The 17,902-nt window shown below is 38.2% G+C and overlaps 1 protein-coding gene across 2 annotated transcripts in view; it reads left to right on the forward strand.

Annotated features, from left to right (window-relative positions):
* The window catches only part of GRK5 (G protein-coupled receptor kinase 5), a 175,751-nt gene extending 158,118 nt beyond the window's left edge, over positions 1-17,633 (forward strand). For both annotated transcript variants that reach the window (XM_081955663.1, XM_081955662.1), the window contains 4 exons: positions 5,001-5,135; positions 6,202-6,339; positions 10,225-10,356; positions 11,498-17,633. In XM_081955663.1, the coding sequence (XP_081811789.1) occupies positions 5,001-5,135; positions 6,202-6,339; positions 10,225-10,356; positions 11,498-11,596 (504 nt within the window). In that variant the 3' untranslated portion in view covers positions 11,597-17,633. The remainder of the gene's footprint in view (positions 1-5,000; positions 5,136-6,201; positions 6,340-10,224; positions 10,357-11,497) is intronic.
* Positions 17,634-17,902: the final 269 nt, after the last annotated feature.

Below are 17,902 nucleotides of genomic sequence, written 5' to 3' on the forward strand. Positions count from 1 at the left end.
CTCGAAATTCGCTTGTGCTTTATCACACTTAATTGAATAAAATATTCAGTTCAATCTAACTTCTTGATTAAGGAAGTCTAAAGAAAAATCATTCTTCTGGGACATATGAATAGATAATTGGGAATGAAGTAAGAGTGCAGAAAAAGTGATTGGACTATTCATAGGCTTGAAAATGTAACGGTTTCATGAATTATTTGCCTAAAGAAATCTGTATATTTCAAAGTTTGGTTTTGGTTTAAATCATTAATGGATGAAAACATGAAAAAAGACAAGTGAAGAATTGGGGGCAGGGTGATGAAATTGAAGAGAGAGAGAATGCTAGAAGAACGATTTCAGAGGCTGGGACAGAAATGAATAAATGAAAAATGAAAAAAAAAAAATGTTAGTGTCCAAGAACGAAATGCTGAAAAATAAATCATAAAGCTTTAAAAACAAATATAGATAATGTAGTAGCAGAAATTGGGTATGGTTTCCAATGAAGTACAGTGTGATTTATTTAGCACTTGTGTAAAGATTGCATCTGTGTCTGACAAGTGGAAGAACACATTATGGTTCCCTTATACAAAATGAAAGATAACAAGGCTAGATTTGGAAAACAACGCATAGGATAAATTTGTTCAGTTTACCAGAGGGGTGCTTGTTAGAATTCTGATTAAAATGATGCCAGAAGTAGCATGAAATTATCAAACAAAATTTGATAAGTACAGTCGCATAGTATGTACTGCTTTTCTGAAGGTCACTTAGAAATGTAAGAAAGTAAGTCAAGTATGATAAAATGGAAATGCTTGAATAATGGAACTTTTTTGCAAATATAGAAAGTTGCCAACTGCAATAAAAGCAGCATATGATGGCAGTAATAGATGAAAATTAGCAGAAAGCTTTGTGAATTTCAACATTTAGGCAAGGATATTGCCTTGGTTGTTTAATATATTCATAGACACATTGTACAATGAATATTCATCATAACATTATATATAGTTTACGTTACAGCATGAATTAATATTCAAGGCTAGACAAGATAATAGTGTCAGTTAGCAATGTCTACTGGGGATTGGGGGTGAAATGGGGGTCAAACTGAAGAAAGCATCATCACAGTATTGTGTTACAAGCACACACATTTGTGTCTCAACATTGTATACCTGCTCCAAAAGGACAGGGACTGTGACATGACATTGTAACACTGCTTTCAATATTATACAGGTGAAACTCAAAAAATTAGAATATTCAATATTATGAAGCTGCGGTATTAACGCATGTAGCAGATTGGTTCGGGAAAACAAAAATGGAATTGCTCAATATAGAAGGCCATGATTTTGTTCTGGGATGGCATGCATATCTTTTTTATGAAGACAGTGTTCAACAACCATGTTCTCCGTAGTGCCTTGATGAGAATATGGAAGAAGCACCGGCCCAATTGGGATTATAAAATACCGCTTTGGTTGGATCTTGCAGACACCATGGGGATTATGAATATTAAGTCACTCGGGGGTTGTTTATATAAAGATGTGCTTATTGCTGATGGGGGCGAATGGAAGTTAAAAACTTTGGAACAGCTGTTGGAAGAAGGAATTACTTTAAATTGGTTACATTACATACAGCTTCAGAAGAGATGGGAAGAAGATCGTAGGGTCGGCTTTATGGATAAAGAAGTGGAACTGATTAAGCAGATAAAAGAGACTGGTCCAAAACAAGTTAAAAGAATATATAATGTACTGTTAGAAAGAGACTCAGAAAGTGAATTGGTTAAGGATTGTATGATTAAATGGGCTCAGAATTTTGGTGAAGTGGTTATGTTGGAAACGTGGGAAAAAATATGGGTTCAGAATGTTAAATTTACACAGTCACAGAATTTAAGGGAGAATTTTTATAAAATGTTTTACAGATGGTATTTAGATCCTAAAAAATTATCATGCATGTACCCAAATGTTCAACCAAAATGTTGGAGATGCGGGTGTCTAGATGCTACCTTTTTTCATGTATGGTGGACTTGTAACAAGGTTAAAGCTTTTTGGATAAAAATATGGTGGGTTATGCAGAATGTATTTAAGAAAAGAATACAATTCACTCCACAAATGTTTTTATTGGGTATAGTTAAGGATTTTACCAAAGGGGAAACAAAATTGGCCTTGTATATGGTTACAGCAGCTAGGTTGTTGATTGCGCAACATTGGAAAAAAGATTTTTTGCCGACAATTGATCAATGGATTCAGAAGGTGGCGGGGTTCGCTGAAATGGCAAAAATTTCAGCTTTCTTAAAAGCTCAGAAACAGGAGGATTACACACAGGAATGGGCAAAATGGATTGATTATATACAGAATAAATACCAGACTAGGAGTTATTATCTAGCCTTTAGGTAAGAATGTTTAGACCGATAGATGATCAGAGTAAATAGTATATGGGATGTTTGGAATTGTTAGAGTGGTATACAGCGGAAGTCAGGGGGGTGGGTTTGTGTGGGAGGTGGGGGAGGGTTAGGGTGGAGGGTGGGGCAATATATATGTATGAATAAATTAGAAGATGGGACTAATGAAACATTGTTAGGCTAGGAGAAATTTATATTAAGAGTTATAGATGTTAAATTAGCTTAGAAAATGATCAATGTGTTATTATTAATTTAAGAGTAATTTATATAGTTTTTGTTGGGAGGAGAGGGGTTATGAGTAATCTATTTTAAGATGGGGGGAGGGGAGGGGGTAAAGTGTTTGGTATAATATTTGAATGTGAATTTTTGCGGGGGGGTTGGGGGGGTATAGCATTTGTATGAGATTTATATTGTGTGGAGGGGGGGGTGAAAAGGGGGAAAATTTGTTTGTACAAAACTCTTTTAATAAAAAAAATAAGCTAATTGTTGTAAGTCGAGGACTAGCTGAAGTTATTGAATTATGTTTGCGAGCTAAAATTCATCTGGGTTGTTTTGATCTCTCAGAATTTGAAAGGAAATTTATTTGTAAATGAGGCTAGTGAATGAACAAACAAGCAAATAAACAAATGAATTGTTAAAAAAAAATTAGAATATCGTGCAAAAGTTCATTTATTTCAGTAATGCAACTTAAAAGGTGAAACGCATATATGAGATACTCATTACATGCAAAGCAAGATAGTTCAAGCTGTGATTTGTCATAATTGTGATGATTATGGCTTATAGCTCATGAAAACCCCCAAATCCACAATCTCAGAAAATTAGAATATTGATGAAATATTCTAGGCTCAAAGTGTCCCACTCTAATCAGCTAATTAAGCCATAACACCTGCAAAGGGTTCCTGAGCCTTTAAAATTTAAATGGTATCTCAGTCTGGTTCAGTAGGAATCACAATCATGGGAAAGACTGCTTACCTGACAGTTGTGCAGAAAACCATCATTGACACCCTCCAAAAGGAGGGAAAGCCTCAAAAGGTAATTGCAAAAGAAGTTGGATGTTCCCAAAGTGCTGTATCCAAGCACATTAATAGAATCAATGTGAACGGAAAAGTGTGGAAGAATGCACAAGCAGCAGGGATGACCGTAGCCTGGAGAGGATTGTCAGGAAAAGGCACTTTCAAAAGTGTTGGGGACTTTCACAAGGTGTGGACTGAGGCTGGAGTCAATGCATCAAGTCTGTGTGTGGTGGCTCTTGATGCACTGACTCCAGCCTCAGCCCACACCTTGTGAAAGTCCCCAACACTTTTGAAAGTGCCTTTTCCTGACAATCCTCTCCAGGCTACGGTCATCCCTGCTGCTTGTGCACCTTTTTCTTCCACACTTTTCCGTTCCACATAACTTTCTATTAATGTGCTTGGATACAGCACTTTGGGAACATCCAACTTCAATGCATTATTGATTGCATTGTAATATTCTAATTTTCTGAGATGGTGGATTTGGGGTTTTCATGAGCTGTAAGCCATAATCATCACAATTATGACAAATCACGGCTTGAAATATCTTGCTTTGCATGTAATGAGTCTATCTCATATATTAGTTTCACCTTTTAAGTTGCATTACTGAAATAAATGAACTTTTGCACGATATTCTAATTTTTTGAGTTTCACCTGTAATCAAAAGGTTTTTAAGACGTTATTGCAATTTTTAAAAGAGAAGTACTGGGGGGGGGGGAATCTAGAAGAAATAAAGTACACTAGAATAATATCAATAATATCAAATTAATTAATTATGAATTGTAATACCATCACAGATCCCTTAACAATAACTCTAATTGGATTTGGAGAATGCAGCTTAGTATAATTATTGTCTGCATAATATCTAATCAGAACCCACCAGGAGTTTCTCAACAGGACTCGCTAGCAGTGCCCTCATTATAAGATGACCCACAAAGTGATTTGCTACAGCTTTGCCAATTCCAAAAGGAAAACCATTTTCACTTTGTCACAAATTTCACTTACTTTTTTTATGTTATATATTGTGTTACTTAATACTTTCATCTCATGGGCAAAATGCCAAAGATAACAATACCTACATTTCAAACATGAGATAAAGGTAAAGGTTCCCCTCGCAAATATGTGCTAGTCGTTCCCGACTCTAGGAGGCGGTGCTCATCTCCGTTACAAAGCCGAAGAGACCGTGCTTTGCAAAGAATCTCCGTGGTCATGTGGCCGGCATAACTAAATGCCGAAGGCACACGGAAACGCTGTTACCTTCCCACCAAAGGTGTCCCTATTTTCTATTTGCATTTTTACGTGCTTTCGAACTGCTAGGTTGGCAGAAGCTGGGATAGGTAACGGGAGCTTACTCCATTACGCAATGCTAGGGATTCGAACCGCTGAACTGCCGAACTTTCTGATCGACAAGCTCAGCATCTTAGCCACTGAGCCACCGCACCCCATCTAAGCATGCTGGACTGTCACATATTTAGCTTTGTTTTTATTAAGTGGTAAAGTATGAATGGCAAATGATTTTTTATCAGTATTACTCACATTAGGATATAGAGGAGAATGTTTGGGTTTCTCTACTACATGCAATAGGATTCAACAAATATTTTCTGATAATTGTCTTGCCATCTTTTCAGCTACTGAGCAAAGATGTGAAACAGAGGTTAGGATGTCAGGATGGTGCAGCTGAAGTAAAAAGCCACCCATTTTTCAAGAGCATGAATTTCAAACGTCTCCAAAGAGGAATGCTGGAGCCCCCTTTCGTCCCTGATGTAAGTGAGGCTTAAAAAAGAACTACAGAGCTGAAGTAGAACTTGAGAATATATATGACCTACCGCTTGAATCTGTATTTTTAATGGTTGAAGTCTATCATCCTTGAGAAGCTGTTGAATCTGTACTTATGATGGTTGAAATCTATCTTCCTTGAGTTAGGGTCGTATCTTGACTTTGGATGTCCTTGTCTAATAATTTTGACTCCATCACTGATTGAAATTTCATAACAGTGTTTTGAATGAAGCCCCTATAGGCAGCCTTACACATCTTGTTCTCTTCAGATGGTTTCTGCCCTCATCTATTCAAAAGTTACGTCAGTTGTTAACTTACTACTTGTTAGTGGTCCGTAATGTTCAGACACCTCAATTGATACTAGTCAAACTTCATACCTTCCTTTTTAAATCAAAAATTAAATATTCTTTTAATTTAAAACAAAATTACTGTGGAAGCTAGCATAGTGCAAAGCATCAGCTTCAAGGTTATCTGTATTTTCAAAAAAAAGCCCATAGAGTTCATAGATATCCCCAAAGCTATTTTTATGGATGTTGCAGCCCAGTGCTTCTGCTTCTTCTTCTTCTTCTTCTTCTTCTTCTTCTTCTTCTTCTTCTTCTTCTTCTTCTTCTTCTTCTTCTTCTTCTTCTTCTTCTTCTTCTTCTTCTTCTTCCTCCTCCTCCTCCTCCTCCTCCTCCTCCTCTTCCTCTTCCTCTTTCTCTGGCAAAACTAGCATGAGTAGCTTGGAGAAACTGAATAGGCTTAGAAGGATTGGATAGACTTGGAAAGATGGAGTGTATGAAGGGTAGTGGCAGTAGATGAAAGTCAGTGCAAGGGCAGGAAGGCAGTGGATACAAGTGCTGAGCAAGGTGGGTGGAAGAGCAGCAAGAGATGCAAGGAAGAGCAATAGGTCTGGGGGACATAGACTGTATTGGACAAATCACTTGACCCATGAGCATGGATTTTCTGTATTTCTGTTTGCCCAAAGCAAGTAATGTTCTGAGTGACCTCAAATAGTACCATCCACATGTTGGTGCTATCTGACTCTTACTCTTTCTTTTTGTGCTGGGGCAGCCAAGAGCAGTATACTGCAAAGATGTGTTGGACATTGAGCAGTTTTCTACTGTCAAGGGAGTGAACCTGGACCAAACAGATGACGATTTCTATTCCAAGTTTTCTACAGGCTCTGTATCTATCCCATGGCAAAATGAGGTAACTATATATTTACTCATGCTTCCCTAAATACTTTTCTATCAGCCTTTTAGAATTTCATAAATGTCAAGCATATACTTGAAATATTCTAAATACCTTATTTCTTCAAATTGGATGTATTCTGCAGCATTTTAAAATAAAAAAATATGTTGCTTTAATGTTTAACTAAGCACTTTGAAAGGATGTGCCACCAGTTGTGTTTTATTAAAGAGACAGAAAGTGATTCTTTCGAAATGTGCAATTCTAAAATTTCAAACATCGTCTTTTTGCGTACAGGACTACAATTACCTGATGATAAAAAAGCTAAGAATAACTTTCTGTAATGAAAGACATTATTGCTTTCATGTGCAAGAGATAGTTAATTGGTATTAAGACCAACTAATATTTAGTTTAGTTTTGCTGCGTCCAATATGTTGTGCAAGTCACTTGTAGATTCACCATTTTTGCTACTCTTAATAAAGAAATATTTTGGACATGTAAGGTTTGTATCAGACAGAGCAAACTGAAGAAAGTAGCAATTGGACTGGAATGATAAGACAGTAGAGAAGGATGTCCAAAATTTAGAGAAAGTTTCAGGACATTCTAAGTTGCTTTTTAAAAAGGATTTATTGGTTATACTGTATGTTATTGTAATCATTTATGTTAGATTTATATCTTATATGTGGTTCAGAAGCTCAAATTCATATCGTGTCCTGCTTCTGATTTCAGTACTGACTCACACAGTTCATGTTCAGTATACTCAAGGTCAAAAAATAATAATAGCAAAGCACACAAATACTTGTCCAAATGATTGGCTTTTTAATAGCAGCACACAGAAGAATAGTCCAATTTCAGCCCAAGGCCAAACGTCGATATTGTGCCACTCTTATTGCGTCCGCAGAGAACCGCCCTGCCGCCCTGTTTCGGGTGACCCGTTCCCTCTTGTCACAGAGGCAGCGGGAGCCCCCTTTGCAGGGCAGGGCAGAGGAATTTGGGGAATATCTGCAGGATAAAATCGCTCAAATCCGGAGGGAATGGGCCCCCTTCAGTGTTCCAGGGGGGACGTCCGAGGCGAGTCTTGAGAGACCATGCTGGGAGGAGTTTGACTCTGTTGCCACCGAGGATTTGGACAGGTTGCGTGGGCGACTGCGAGCCACCACATGTTTATTGGACCCGTGTCCCTCCTGGCTTGTGCTGGCATCCTGGGAGGTCACACGAGGCTGGCTATTGGGACTTGTGAACGCTTCATTGAGTGAGGGGTTCCTGCCAGCCGCCTTGAAAGAGGCGGTTGTGAGGCCCTTGCTCAAGAAGCCTTTCCTGGACCCGATGGAGCTAGCAAATTATCGTCCTGTCTCCAACCTTCCTTTTTTAACGAAGGTTGTAGAGAGTGTGGTGGCTCAGCAGTTCCCACGTCACCTGGAAGAATCTGAGTATTTAGACCCGCGCCAGTCCGGCTTCCGGCCAGGGCATAGCACGGAGACGGCCTTGGTCGCGTTGGTGGATGATCTCTGGAGGGCCAGAGATAGGGGTTGCTCCTCTATCCTGGTCCTATTAGATCTCTCAGCAGCTTTTGATACCATCGACCATGGTATCCTACTGCGCTGGCTGGGGGGTTTGGGGGTAGGGGGCACTGTGTTGCGGTGGTTCCACTCCTACCTCTCCGACCGGACGCAATGTGTGTTGGCAGGGGAGCAGAGGTCGACCCTGAGGCCGCTCACTTGTGGGGTGCCGCAGGGGTCGGTCCTCTCACCTCTCCTGTTCAACACATATATGAAGCTGCTGGGCGAGATCATCCGTGGTTTTGGGGTGGGATACCATCTGTACGCTGATGATACACAGCTGTACATTTCCACCCCAAACCACCCCAACGAGGCCGTCGAAGTGATGTCCCGGTGTTTGGAAGCCGTACGTGTCTGGATGGGAGACAACAGACTCAGACTCAACCCCTCCAAGACGGAGTGGCTGTGGCTACCGGCCCCCCGGTTCAACCAGTGCATTCCATCGCTGGCCATTGGGGGCGAGCAACTGGCCCCCGTGGAGCGGGCGCGCAATTTGGGCGTCCTCCTCAACGCCCGGCTGTCTATGGATGACCATGTGGCAGCAGTGGCGAGGGTGGCGTTCCACCAGGTTCGCCTGGTGCGCCAATTGCGCCCCCTATTGGACCGGGATGCCCTTCGCACAATCACTCACGCGCTGGTGACGTCTCGCCTGGACTACTGTAACGCTCTCTACATGGGGCTCCCCTTGAGATGCACCCGGAGACTGCAACTGGTCCAGAATGCGGCCGCGCGGGCAATCATGGGGAGAACGAGGTTCTCCCATATAACACCTCTCCTGCGCGAGCTGCACTGGCTCCCTGTGGTCTACCGGGTGCCCTTCAAGGTGTTAGTTACCATCTTCAAAGCGCTCCATGGCACAGGACCTAGCTATCTGCGGGATCGCATTCTGCCCCATACATCCCTGTGACCAATTCGCTCTCACAGAGAGGGACTCCTCCGGGTGCCGTCCACCAGGCAGTGTCAGAGGGCGGCGCCCAGGAATAGGGCCTTCTCTGTGATGGGCCCAGCCCTTTGGAATGACCTCCCCCCAGACATCAGGACAATGACCGATCTCCGCTCCTTCCGCACGAAACTCAAGACCCACCTGTTCCAACTAGCCGGCCTGGCTTAACTAGAACTTTCTAACCTCCCTGGCAATTTTAATATTTTAATATTTTATACGTAAATTTTGGGGTTTTTAACTATTTTAATTGTTTTAATTTATTGTTACTTATTTGAACTTGACTGTTAAATATTGGTGTTACCTCCTCCATGCCACACTTGTATTTTGATTTAATTGTACGTCGCCCCGAGTCCCTTTGCGGAGAGGGGGCGACTGATAAATCGAAATAATAAATAAATAAATAAATAAATAAATAAATAAATAAATAAATAAATAAATAAATAATAAATAAATAAATAAATAAATAAATAAATAAATAAATAAATAAATAAATAAATAAATAAATAATAAATAATAAATAATAAATAAATAATAAAAGATTCCAAGTGGCAAGTCAGGATTATCAACCAGTCCAGAAGTGAGAAGTTGATGGTTTCTTATACAACAAGATTCATTGGAACATTTGCACAAGAACCATAAATCCAATGGTTATTTTCAACAAAGGGTCAGGGCTGCCTCTTAAATTAAGCTGTAGTTAATTGTTACTAATCAAGTGATTTACTCCTTTACTTGGCAAGGAGTCTCATAGAATATTGTTCTGCTCTCCTTTCTACGTTCCTGGAGCAGAAACTCAGTGACTTTATATCATCATCACCTGGCTGCTCCAATGTCCATGTGATGCCTGTTTTTGATCAGCCTCATGTGACTCTGGGCTTGGTGTCTAAACAAGCTGACATTCCACAGGCTCATGTGGAGCAGCTTTTTTAGGTTCAAAATCTGAATCCTCAGCCTAGATCATGGCACATAATGCTCCTTTCTCATATTTCCCCCCACAACAAGTAAGGTAGGTTGAGAGAGTGACTGACCAAAGGTCACCTGATGTGATGGAATGTAGTAAGAGTTGGATTCCCAGGAGGTAGATGACACATTCCAAAGACATAAGAGGCAATTCAGTCCAGATGTCACATGTGAAAAAAAGAGAGCAAAGACAGTCCATTTCTAATTGTTTATGGAATATTTTATAGATGCAGAATGCTCAGTCTGGCAAGATCCTATCTACAGGTTGCCTCTGTACTTACAGTGACTTGAAAACTGATTATCTTCCAATGAGCAGGCAACCTTCCTCCTATCTAGGTGTATTCTGTTGAGTCTTTATAAATGATGAATTCTATATAATACAGCTAGAGTTTTCCCTGGTTTTCATTGTAGGTTCCAATAAATAATTTTTCTCTTTCATCTTGCTAGATGATAGAAACAGAATGTTTTAAAGAACTAAACTTATTTGGACCAAATGGTACTATCTCACCAGACCTTAACAAAAACTATCCTCCAGAACCACCGAAGAAAGGATTGCTACATCGAATATTTAAACGTCATGTAAGAGTTTCTAAACATTTCATAATGCATACATTTTATTAAATAAATACTCAATAATCTTTATCTATATTCCAAAATGTCTAAATCGTGTCATGGCATATGGCATTTATCATTATAGTCTAGTGATGGATGAAAACAAGCTTTTGCCAGGCTGGTGTCCTCAGATCATGTTGACTTGCAGCTACTCATGATGGATTGGGGCAAGTTTGCAGTGAAAGAGAGTTTAGAAACTAAAACATCACCTTTTCTTCAGGCCTTAGGTCCTGATATATAATTACTGTTGACCAAAAAATGAAACTCATTGCCTGAGCATGGTATAAGAAATCCCACTTGAACTGAAAGACATAGTTGGAACTCAAGGCAGTGTGTTTGTAAAACATTTGGAAGGATAAGGCGTTATCTATTCATAATTGACTAACAAGGTAGACATGGCTCATCATAAAACCAGGGGTGAAATTCAACACTTTTTGACAGGTTCTGGAGAACCGGTAGCGGAAATTTTGAATAGTTCGGAGAACCGGCAAATACCACCTCTGGCTGGCCCCAGAGTGGGGTGGGAATGGGAATTTACAGTATCCTTCCCCTACCACATCCACCAAGCCATGCCCACAGAACCGGTAGTAAAAAAAAAATTGAATTTCACCACTGTGTAAAACATACAGGTACTAGAAGACACATTAAGAAACTTGTCTAGTGCCACAGCGCTAGGACAAATAGGCAGACTTTGCAGGTTTGCAAATGGCCACCATTTGCAGATTCTATGAATGCCAATCAGGTTTAGTATATAGGAGATTTAAAAGCATTCTTGTATATAAAGAAGATATTAGAGGCTGGTGCTTTGCATTCTACCAGATAGTAAAACTGTAGTAGCTCAAGAGTCCTGGCCCAAACAAAAGTCTCCTCAGAACCCAGTGGCTTAAGGAGAGTTGAGGGTAGGAGGGTAAATGGACATGCAGTTAAAAGAATGTGATATCCCCTTTTTTTATGCCACACTTTATATCAATCAAATGGACAGATGTAATACAGAGCATCATAGGCAAATAGTTATATTTTCTGGAAATTGCAGGCAAATACATCTAGAATGATTTGGAAAAACTAACTTTTTTCACATCTTTCTTCCTTTTTTAAAAAATTTCTCCAGCATCAGAACAATTCTAAGAGCTCTCCAAACTCAAAGACCAATTTAAATCATCACATCAATTCCAATCACGTCAGTTCAAACTCTACTGGGAGCAGTTAGCTTTTCCTGGCTTATGGATATTACATCCTTCCACTGGTAGAGGATCAAGCACCAAGGATGAGAAGAGCACCCATCATCGAGCTAGAAGATCAACAGTTTCTAACCACGGAAGGTTTCTAACCCCCTCCTGTCTGTTCCTTCTAGGGAAGCTTCCCATTTTATGAAGATATTTACTCTCAGGTCTGTTTTGGGGGGTGGAACTTGAGACCTTATGGCTCAACATTGTACAATACCGCAATAGAAATTGGAAGCTGACAACTTGCACGTATTTAAAATTGCATCCTAACTAGAACTGAACTTTGTCCTTATTATTTTTAAAGGAAAGGTTTTGTAAATTTCTCTATTGTCTCAGTTTACATTTTGTACATTTGTATTTAAATGAAAGTCAAACTTGGGGTTGTATATTTTCTGAGCAGCAGCTTGTAAAGCCATGTGTTTTAAGACTTTTTAGTGTTTTTTTTTAAAGAAAAAGTGATCAATACTTCCAATCTCAAAATGAGATGGGTTGTTTTTTGTTTTGTATATATAGAAAATTGTACATATGTTCCTTTTTCCTATTGCTTCAGTTGATACTTTTTTTATAACTAACTTCACTTTTGTGTTTTTTGTTAACGGCAACACTGCAGACTAGTGTCTTCCCTACCCTCTGTTTTGTTAAAAGCCTTGTATCTAATCAACTTAGACCTACAAAGTTTGCTCTCTCTAGAGAGGCTAAAAGGCTATGTCTGATGTTCAGGACATCATGGGACCATTGTTGCTATTTGCACTTTTTTGTAGCTCTTATATTTGTTGCTGAAAAATCAAATCCTGTTTAAAATCTCCCATCGCTTTTTCTCACCTGGGCTGAAATTCTATAACTATTGCTAGAAAAAAGAGTGAGCACACGTGAAGTCCAACCTTGGCAGCTCCCTTCAAGAAGACAATAAGATTGCTCTTCATTACATTATCTCTTGGTTTCATCTTTAAGTGGGCTTGCACAGTTCATGGAGAAATGGCTCCTGAATGCACATTGGATTTGCAGAGATGCCCATTTGATTCCTGAGTCCTGTTTGAAAGTGTATTCGCTGCATCCCAGAACAAGAGTGTAATTGGTGCAATTGGTGTAGTCTGTATGCCAGCTGGTGCTTCCCAATACTCCTGCTCTCGTGGATGTAGCTTCTTGTGCTCTAGCTTCCATTTATGATATGGCAGCAATGAAGGGAGTTGAATACCAGGAAGCTGAACTCTTAATGGGACCTTCTGTATGTATTTTTTTTAATCTGTCCACTTTCTATTGTTCCAAGAACTTTTGAGATACCAGGAATGTGAAAAAAGATGTAATAGTTAGAGGTTCTTCAAACATCTTAGCCACTTTCTGGTTCTAAGGTATGACTAAATTGCATGGATTATCTTTCTCTGATTGGGGGGGGGGGGTGTCAAACTTTGGACATTTATTTATGAAGGAGGAAGAGACTATTTCTTGTTTGGACTTAATTCATAAATAATCTCTTTTTTTAAATAGTAGTTTTCAGTATGATAGAAAGAAGTGACAACCTAACCTTTCATCACATTAATTTAAGGAAAGTTTAAGAGCTTTAAACTGCAGAAAATGGAGGTTACATAAATACCAGTGAAAGCTCACCATCTACATCCAGAATACCACAACCAGTAGTATCCTACACCAATTTTAAAAGGTGGGATTTCAGATGATTTAATGTCTCTTCTTTCTTAGTCGAGGAGGATGGAATTTCAAATGCTCAGTAATTTTAAGTATTTCGAATACTCAATCGTTTTGAAAGAGATTTGTCTCACTTGATATCTGAATCGATTTGAAATGTCTATTTCTCTTTTTAAATCAGAGAGACATGGATCCTTCCCCAGTAAACAGGCTATGTTTAAACAAATATTATGAAATATTGTGGATTGTAATATGCTTGCTTTCTGCTGGTGATAGTATTTCAAAGATAGGAGCCTGTTTCCGAGGTTTTGGTTTCTTAACATATTTTTACAGGATAAACAGACTTTTCAAAAAAATGTGTGTTTGGTATGAAACATGTTGGGTTCTTCCTCCGAGGTATTTCAACATGTAGCACAGTCTTCTATATCTATATAAAATATTTCACATCAATGACAACCAAGATCATGTCAATAAAAAGAAAGGGTTGAGCTTTAGACTAAAAAGCCACTTGCATTTGCATCCTGAGACATTAAAAACATTTGATTCTTCTGCCGTAATCATTTTTGTGGTCAACCTCAATCAATAATCTAAACAAGGAGTCCCCAAGCCATGGGCTGTGGACCGTCACTGGTCCACAGACCACCAGGAACCAGGCCACGCCAGCAAGTGAAGCCCCATTTGCACATGTGTGAGATCCAGGCAGCATGCAAAATCACATACCTCTGGTCGGTGGAACACCCCCCCCCAACCAAGTCCCTGACACCAAAAAGATTGAGGACCACTGATATAAACTATAAACTTCATCTAAATCAGATGAAAAGAGAGGAAGATCAAGCACCTATTGAGACCCAAGTCAAGGGCATAAATGCTTCATTTTCACAACACCAGTTCATGGAAATTCAGCTGTTCTGTAATTCTGGATTTCCAGCTTTTGAAAGTGTACATAAATGTGTGCTTCTCTTTGTATTTACACATGCACGCATTCATTCTCTGGTATCTCATGCATTCTGAATAAAAAGGATAATGGCTAAGTACAATGCCATACTTGCTTTTTGCATGTGTAACTTTCTGAGTGGAATGGCAGCCCCAGATTTCTCTGTTAGGCTGATACACAAATATAATTAACTGATGCAAGGATGGATGTCAGTTAACAATATGGGCTGCATTAATCTGAAGTGAAGATCTAGGCAATCTACCTACAAAAGAAAGCACTTGTCTTAGAATTGTGGGTTCTATACAGGAAGAGATAAAACTTTGCTCCCTACGTTCTTGAGAGCAGCTCATCTTCCTTCCACGCAAGCGGAAGCAATTTTAATTTTGGGTGATCCATGAAAAAGAAAGATGGTGAGCCCTCTCAGTAAAGAGTATTTACGATGTCATCCACTGAAGGCAGGCGTTTTATCCATTAACGCTGGTATTTCTGCCTTTCATCTGCTTCTGTCAAAATGCATATCACATCACAGCCTTTTTTTCTCCTACAGCTCCACTTCCTTCTGCATTTCCTTTTCATTATGATAATGGTCTTCTCTTTCCCTAGGCCAATTTAATTGGAATGGAGTTCCAGATAGTAATAGGCAAAAGCTCAACACAATTCTGGCAGCCTCAGCAAAATTAAGTTAAGTGGTGGAAAGAAGATTGAACTTGAGGTAGGGGGCCTGTCTGAGTCTTTTTTTAAAAAGACATCCAGAAACTGAATTTTCTTTCAGTGTTTTTCTTCACTATTCTTCACTATTGCAACTTATTAACAATAACAGTTACATTACAGCAATAAAACACAACTTAGCTTGTATAGGACATGTGTTGATTTGTGTGTGTGTGGTGTGTGTGTGTGTGTGTTCATTCATTCATTCATTCAAAATAGCTTGTGGGATGCTATAAGACCTTTAAACTGGAACTCGTAAGCATTACAAATGTTCATACATCTACATGGAAATAATTTATAAGAATCGTGGAACATGAGCTACTTTTTGAATTACTTATTTGTCTATGAATGAAGTGAATTATTCTGCAATTATTTATTTTTTACCCCCTTGGTAGTCAAGATATAGAGAGTAAAAAAATATGAAATTCTGTGAGGTCAAGCTGTCATTTGGGCAGTCATTATTTTAGGCAATTTTATTATCTGACTGAGGAACCTCAATAAGTTATCTTTAATACTATCTAACAATCTAGATTTTCATTTCACAAATCCTGTGAGGGTACAATAGTACTAAGAGTATAATAGTACCCTTTGTATTGTAATAGAGCGTATAAAAAAATAGGAAGTCAGATATTAATATTAAGATCAATAAGTACACGACGAAAGGAATAGAAAATTAACCCATCTGCGTTCTAATTCCATAAACCCTCATCCAGAAATACTAATAGGTGCATCATTCTGAATTATCCATCCTCATCCTCTCTATGTGCAATTGATGTTTGGATTGGTCACTCTCTAGGAAAATTAATCTGTTTGAAGGGAAGGAATTCTACTTTTTATAAAACCAGAACATTTGTTTGATAGTTAAGCTCCATCTGCCTATTTACTACTAGCTGCTACTTGGCTTTTTTAAAATAGATATGCTGGGGATGAACTTTGGATATTCTTAATGCAGCCTATGTGCTCTTCTTCCCTATTCAACAAGATTATGAGTAGTTCGCCCTCCCCACTGGGACACTCTGGTGAAGCACAATATATTCAAAGAATGTCATACATTCTACAATCAAAAAAAGTCCCAGATTCTTTATTTTTTACCAAATAAGGGTATGTTGGGAGAGCAATATTTTTAGATTCTTGGGTGCTTGCTGTGGAGTTCTCCTCCTCCTTCTCCTCCTCCTCTTCCTCTTTTGCACATACAAACCAGACTCAGCTTACAACCTGATTTCACATGCAGTTTGACTTTGCCAGAATGGAACATCTTATAAAAATGTCAAAACTGCATCATTCAGATGTATCTAAAACAGGGTGATACTCCATGCCTGAACATTGCGACAATTATTCTTCATGTTTGTGACACAGGTGCCATATGCTGAGGACCAAAACAAAGCTTATTTATTTTTATTTCTGTTTGTGCCATAATTTGCAATGCTAAGGGGATTCGTGGTTATTATTTTTTAAAACTCTAAAAAAAAAAGAGGTAGTTGATATTAGTTCAGAGTTGCATTTCTGAGTTTTAAGTATGTTCACAAATTCAGTTATAGACTACCATAGCAGACTCTTGATTAAAATAGTGAGATATGTATTAGTAATATACTTAACACTAAACTTTTTTAAAAATTAACATTTGCACACTACTTCATTGGTTCAATTAAAAAACATTCAGAAGTAAATATTTTAAAGCACTTGTCATATTGTAGTCTGCTAAATAAATAAAATAAACTTTGCTTCTCATAACATTTTTTCATAACTTAACGAACTATACATTTATAATAAGTGGAAACAAATGTTCTCAAATAGAAAAATTAGTGGCTGTTGATATTGTAAAATAATCATGATAATAATTCTAGTATCCAAAGGATTTTGTTTATTTGGTTTTAATATTCAGGGAGGTGGGTTTTTTTTAATTGTTGAATGAAAACCATTTTTAATTTGAGGTTGTTACCAACATCTACGGCTTCTGTGTTTTCTGACTGCTTGAAATCTTGTACATGTCTGATAATATTGCAGTGCTGCTGTATCTAGATCAAACCACTGTTTTGTTTTTCAGTTTTGTTTTGGGATTTTTTTTAGGAAAAAGAAATAAATTCCTTTATTTAAGTAATGTCAAGTGTCTCTTCTTCATATTCCATAAAGTCACTTTTATTAGTTAGATAATTTAGCTGGATCCTCCTCTTGGTTGGTTATGCTGCTGCTAAAAATAAACAAATTTAGTTAGATTAGGTGATGGCTTCCAGTGAGAGAAATTAGGTTTGCCCCCCCCCCCCTTCTGGAATAAATTTAAAAAATAAAATACACTACAAAAGAATGTAATTGTGAATAAGAGGATGTTTCAATTTCTCCCCATTCATTCATCCTTCATATTGGAAAGCTTTTGAAATTGCTCTGGACAGCCGCCATTTCCCCCCCCTAATGTTGTGGAAAATTGTTTAGGGCAAGCTGGGGACTTGGTTTTTGAGGGATTGCATTTTATTCCTGCATGACTTAGAATGAGATAACTTTCAAAAGTAAAAAAGAGGGGACTACAGTGGACTGTTAAGAAAACAGATTGCTTGCTTCTATGGATGGAGAAATTTAAGTCCCCAAATGAGTGCAAATACCAAAACCAATGTACAATTCACACATCAAATGAGCATGATACAAATGATCAAAACAAATTGTGAAAAATAATGGAATAAAGAACAAGAACAAAAAAGTTATTTGTGCAAAATGTTTAAAAATTACTGGTGAAATATAATAATGAAAAGTGATATGAATGTGATTGTTCTTTCTATAAAATTAATTTTATATTAATTTGAGTTAGATTGATTCATGTCTCCATATCTTAGATACTCTTCACTGTATTTTTCAATACATTTTCTTAATTATTTTTCAATTTCAGTGTTGTCACAAAAAGAGGTTGATTGAATTACAGTCCATTTTTTTAAAAAAAAAAACAAATTTGGGGCTTACATGTGAATTCTGAATTTCAAAAATTATTCATCAACAACTTAAAAATTACAGTATAAAAATG

Source organism: Natrix helvetica (assembly GCF_964273705.1).
Source record: "Natrix helvetica genome assembly, chromosome: 5".
Classification (NCBI taxonomy): Eukaryota; Metazoa; Chordata; class Lepidosauria; order Squamata; family Natricidae; genus Natrix; species Natrix helvetica.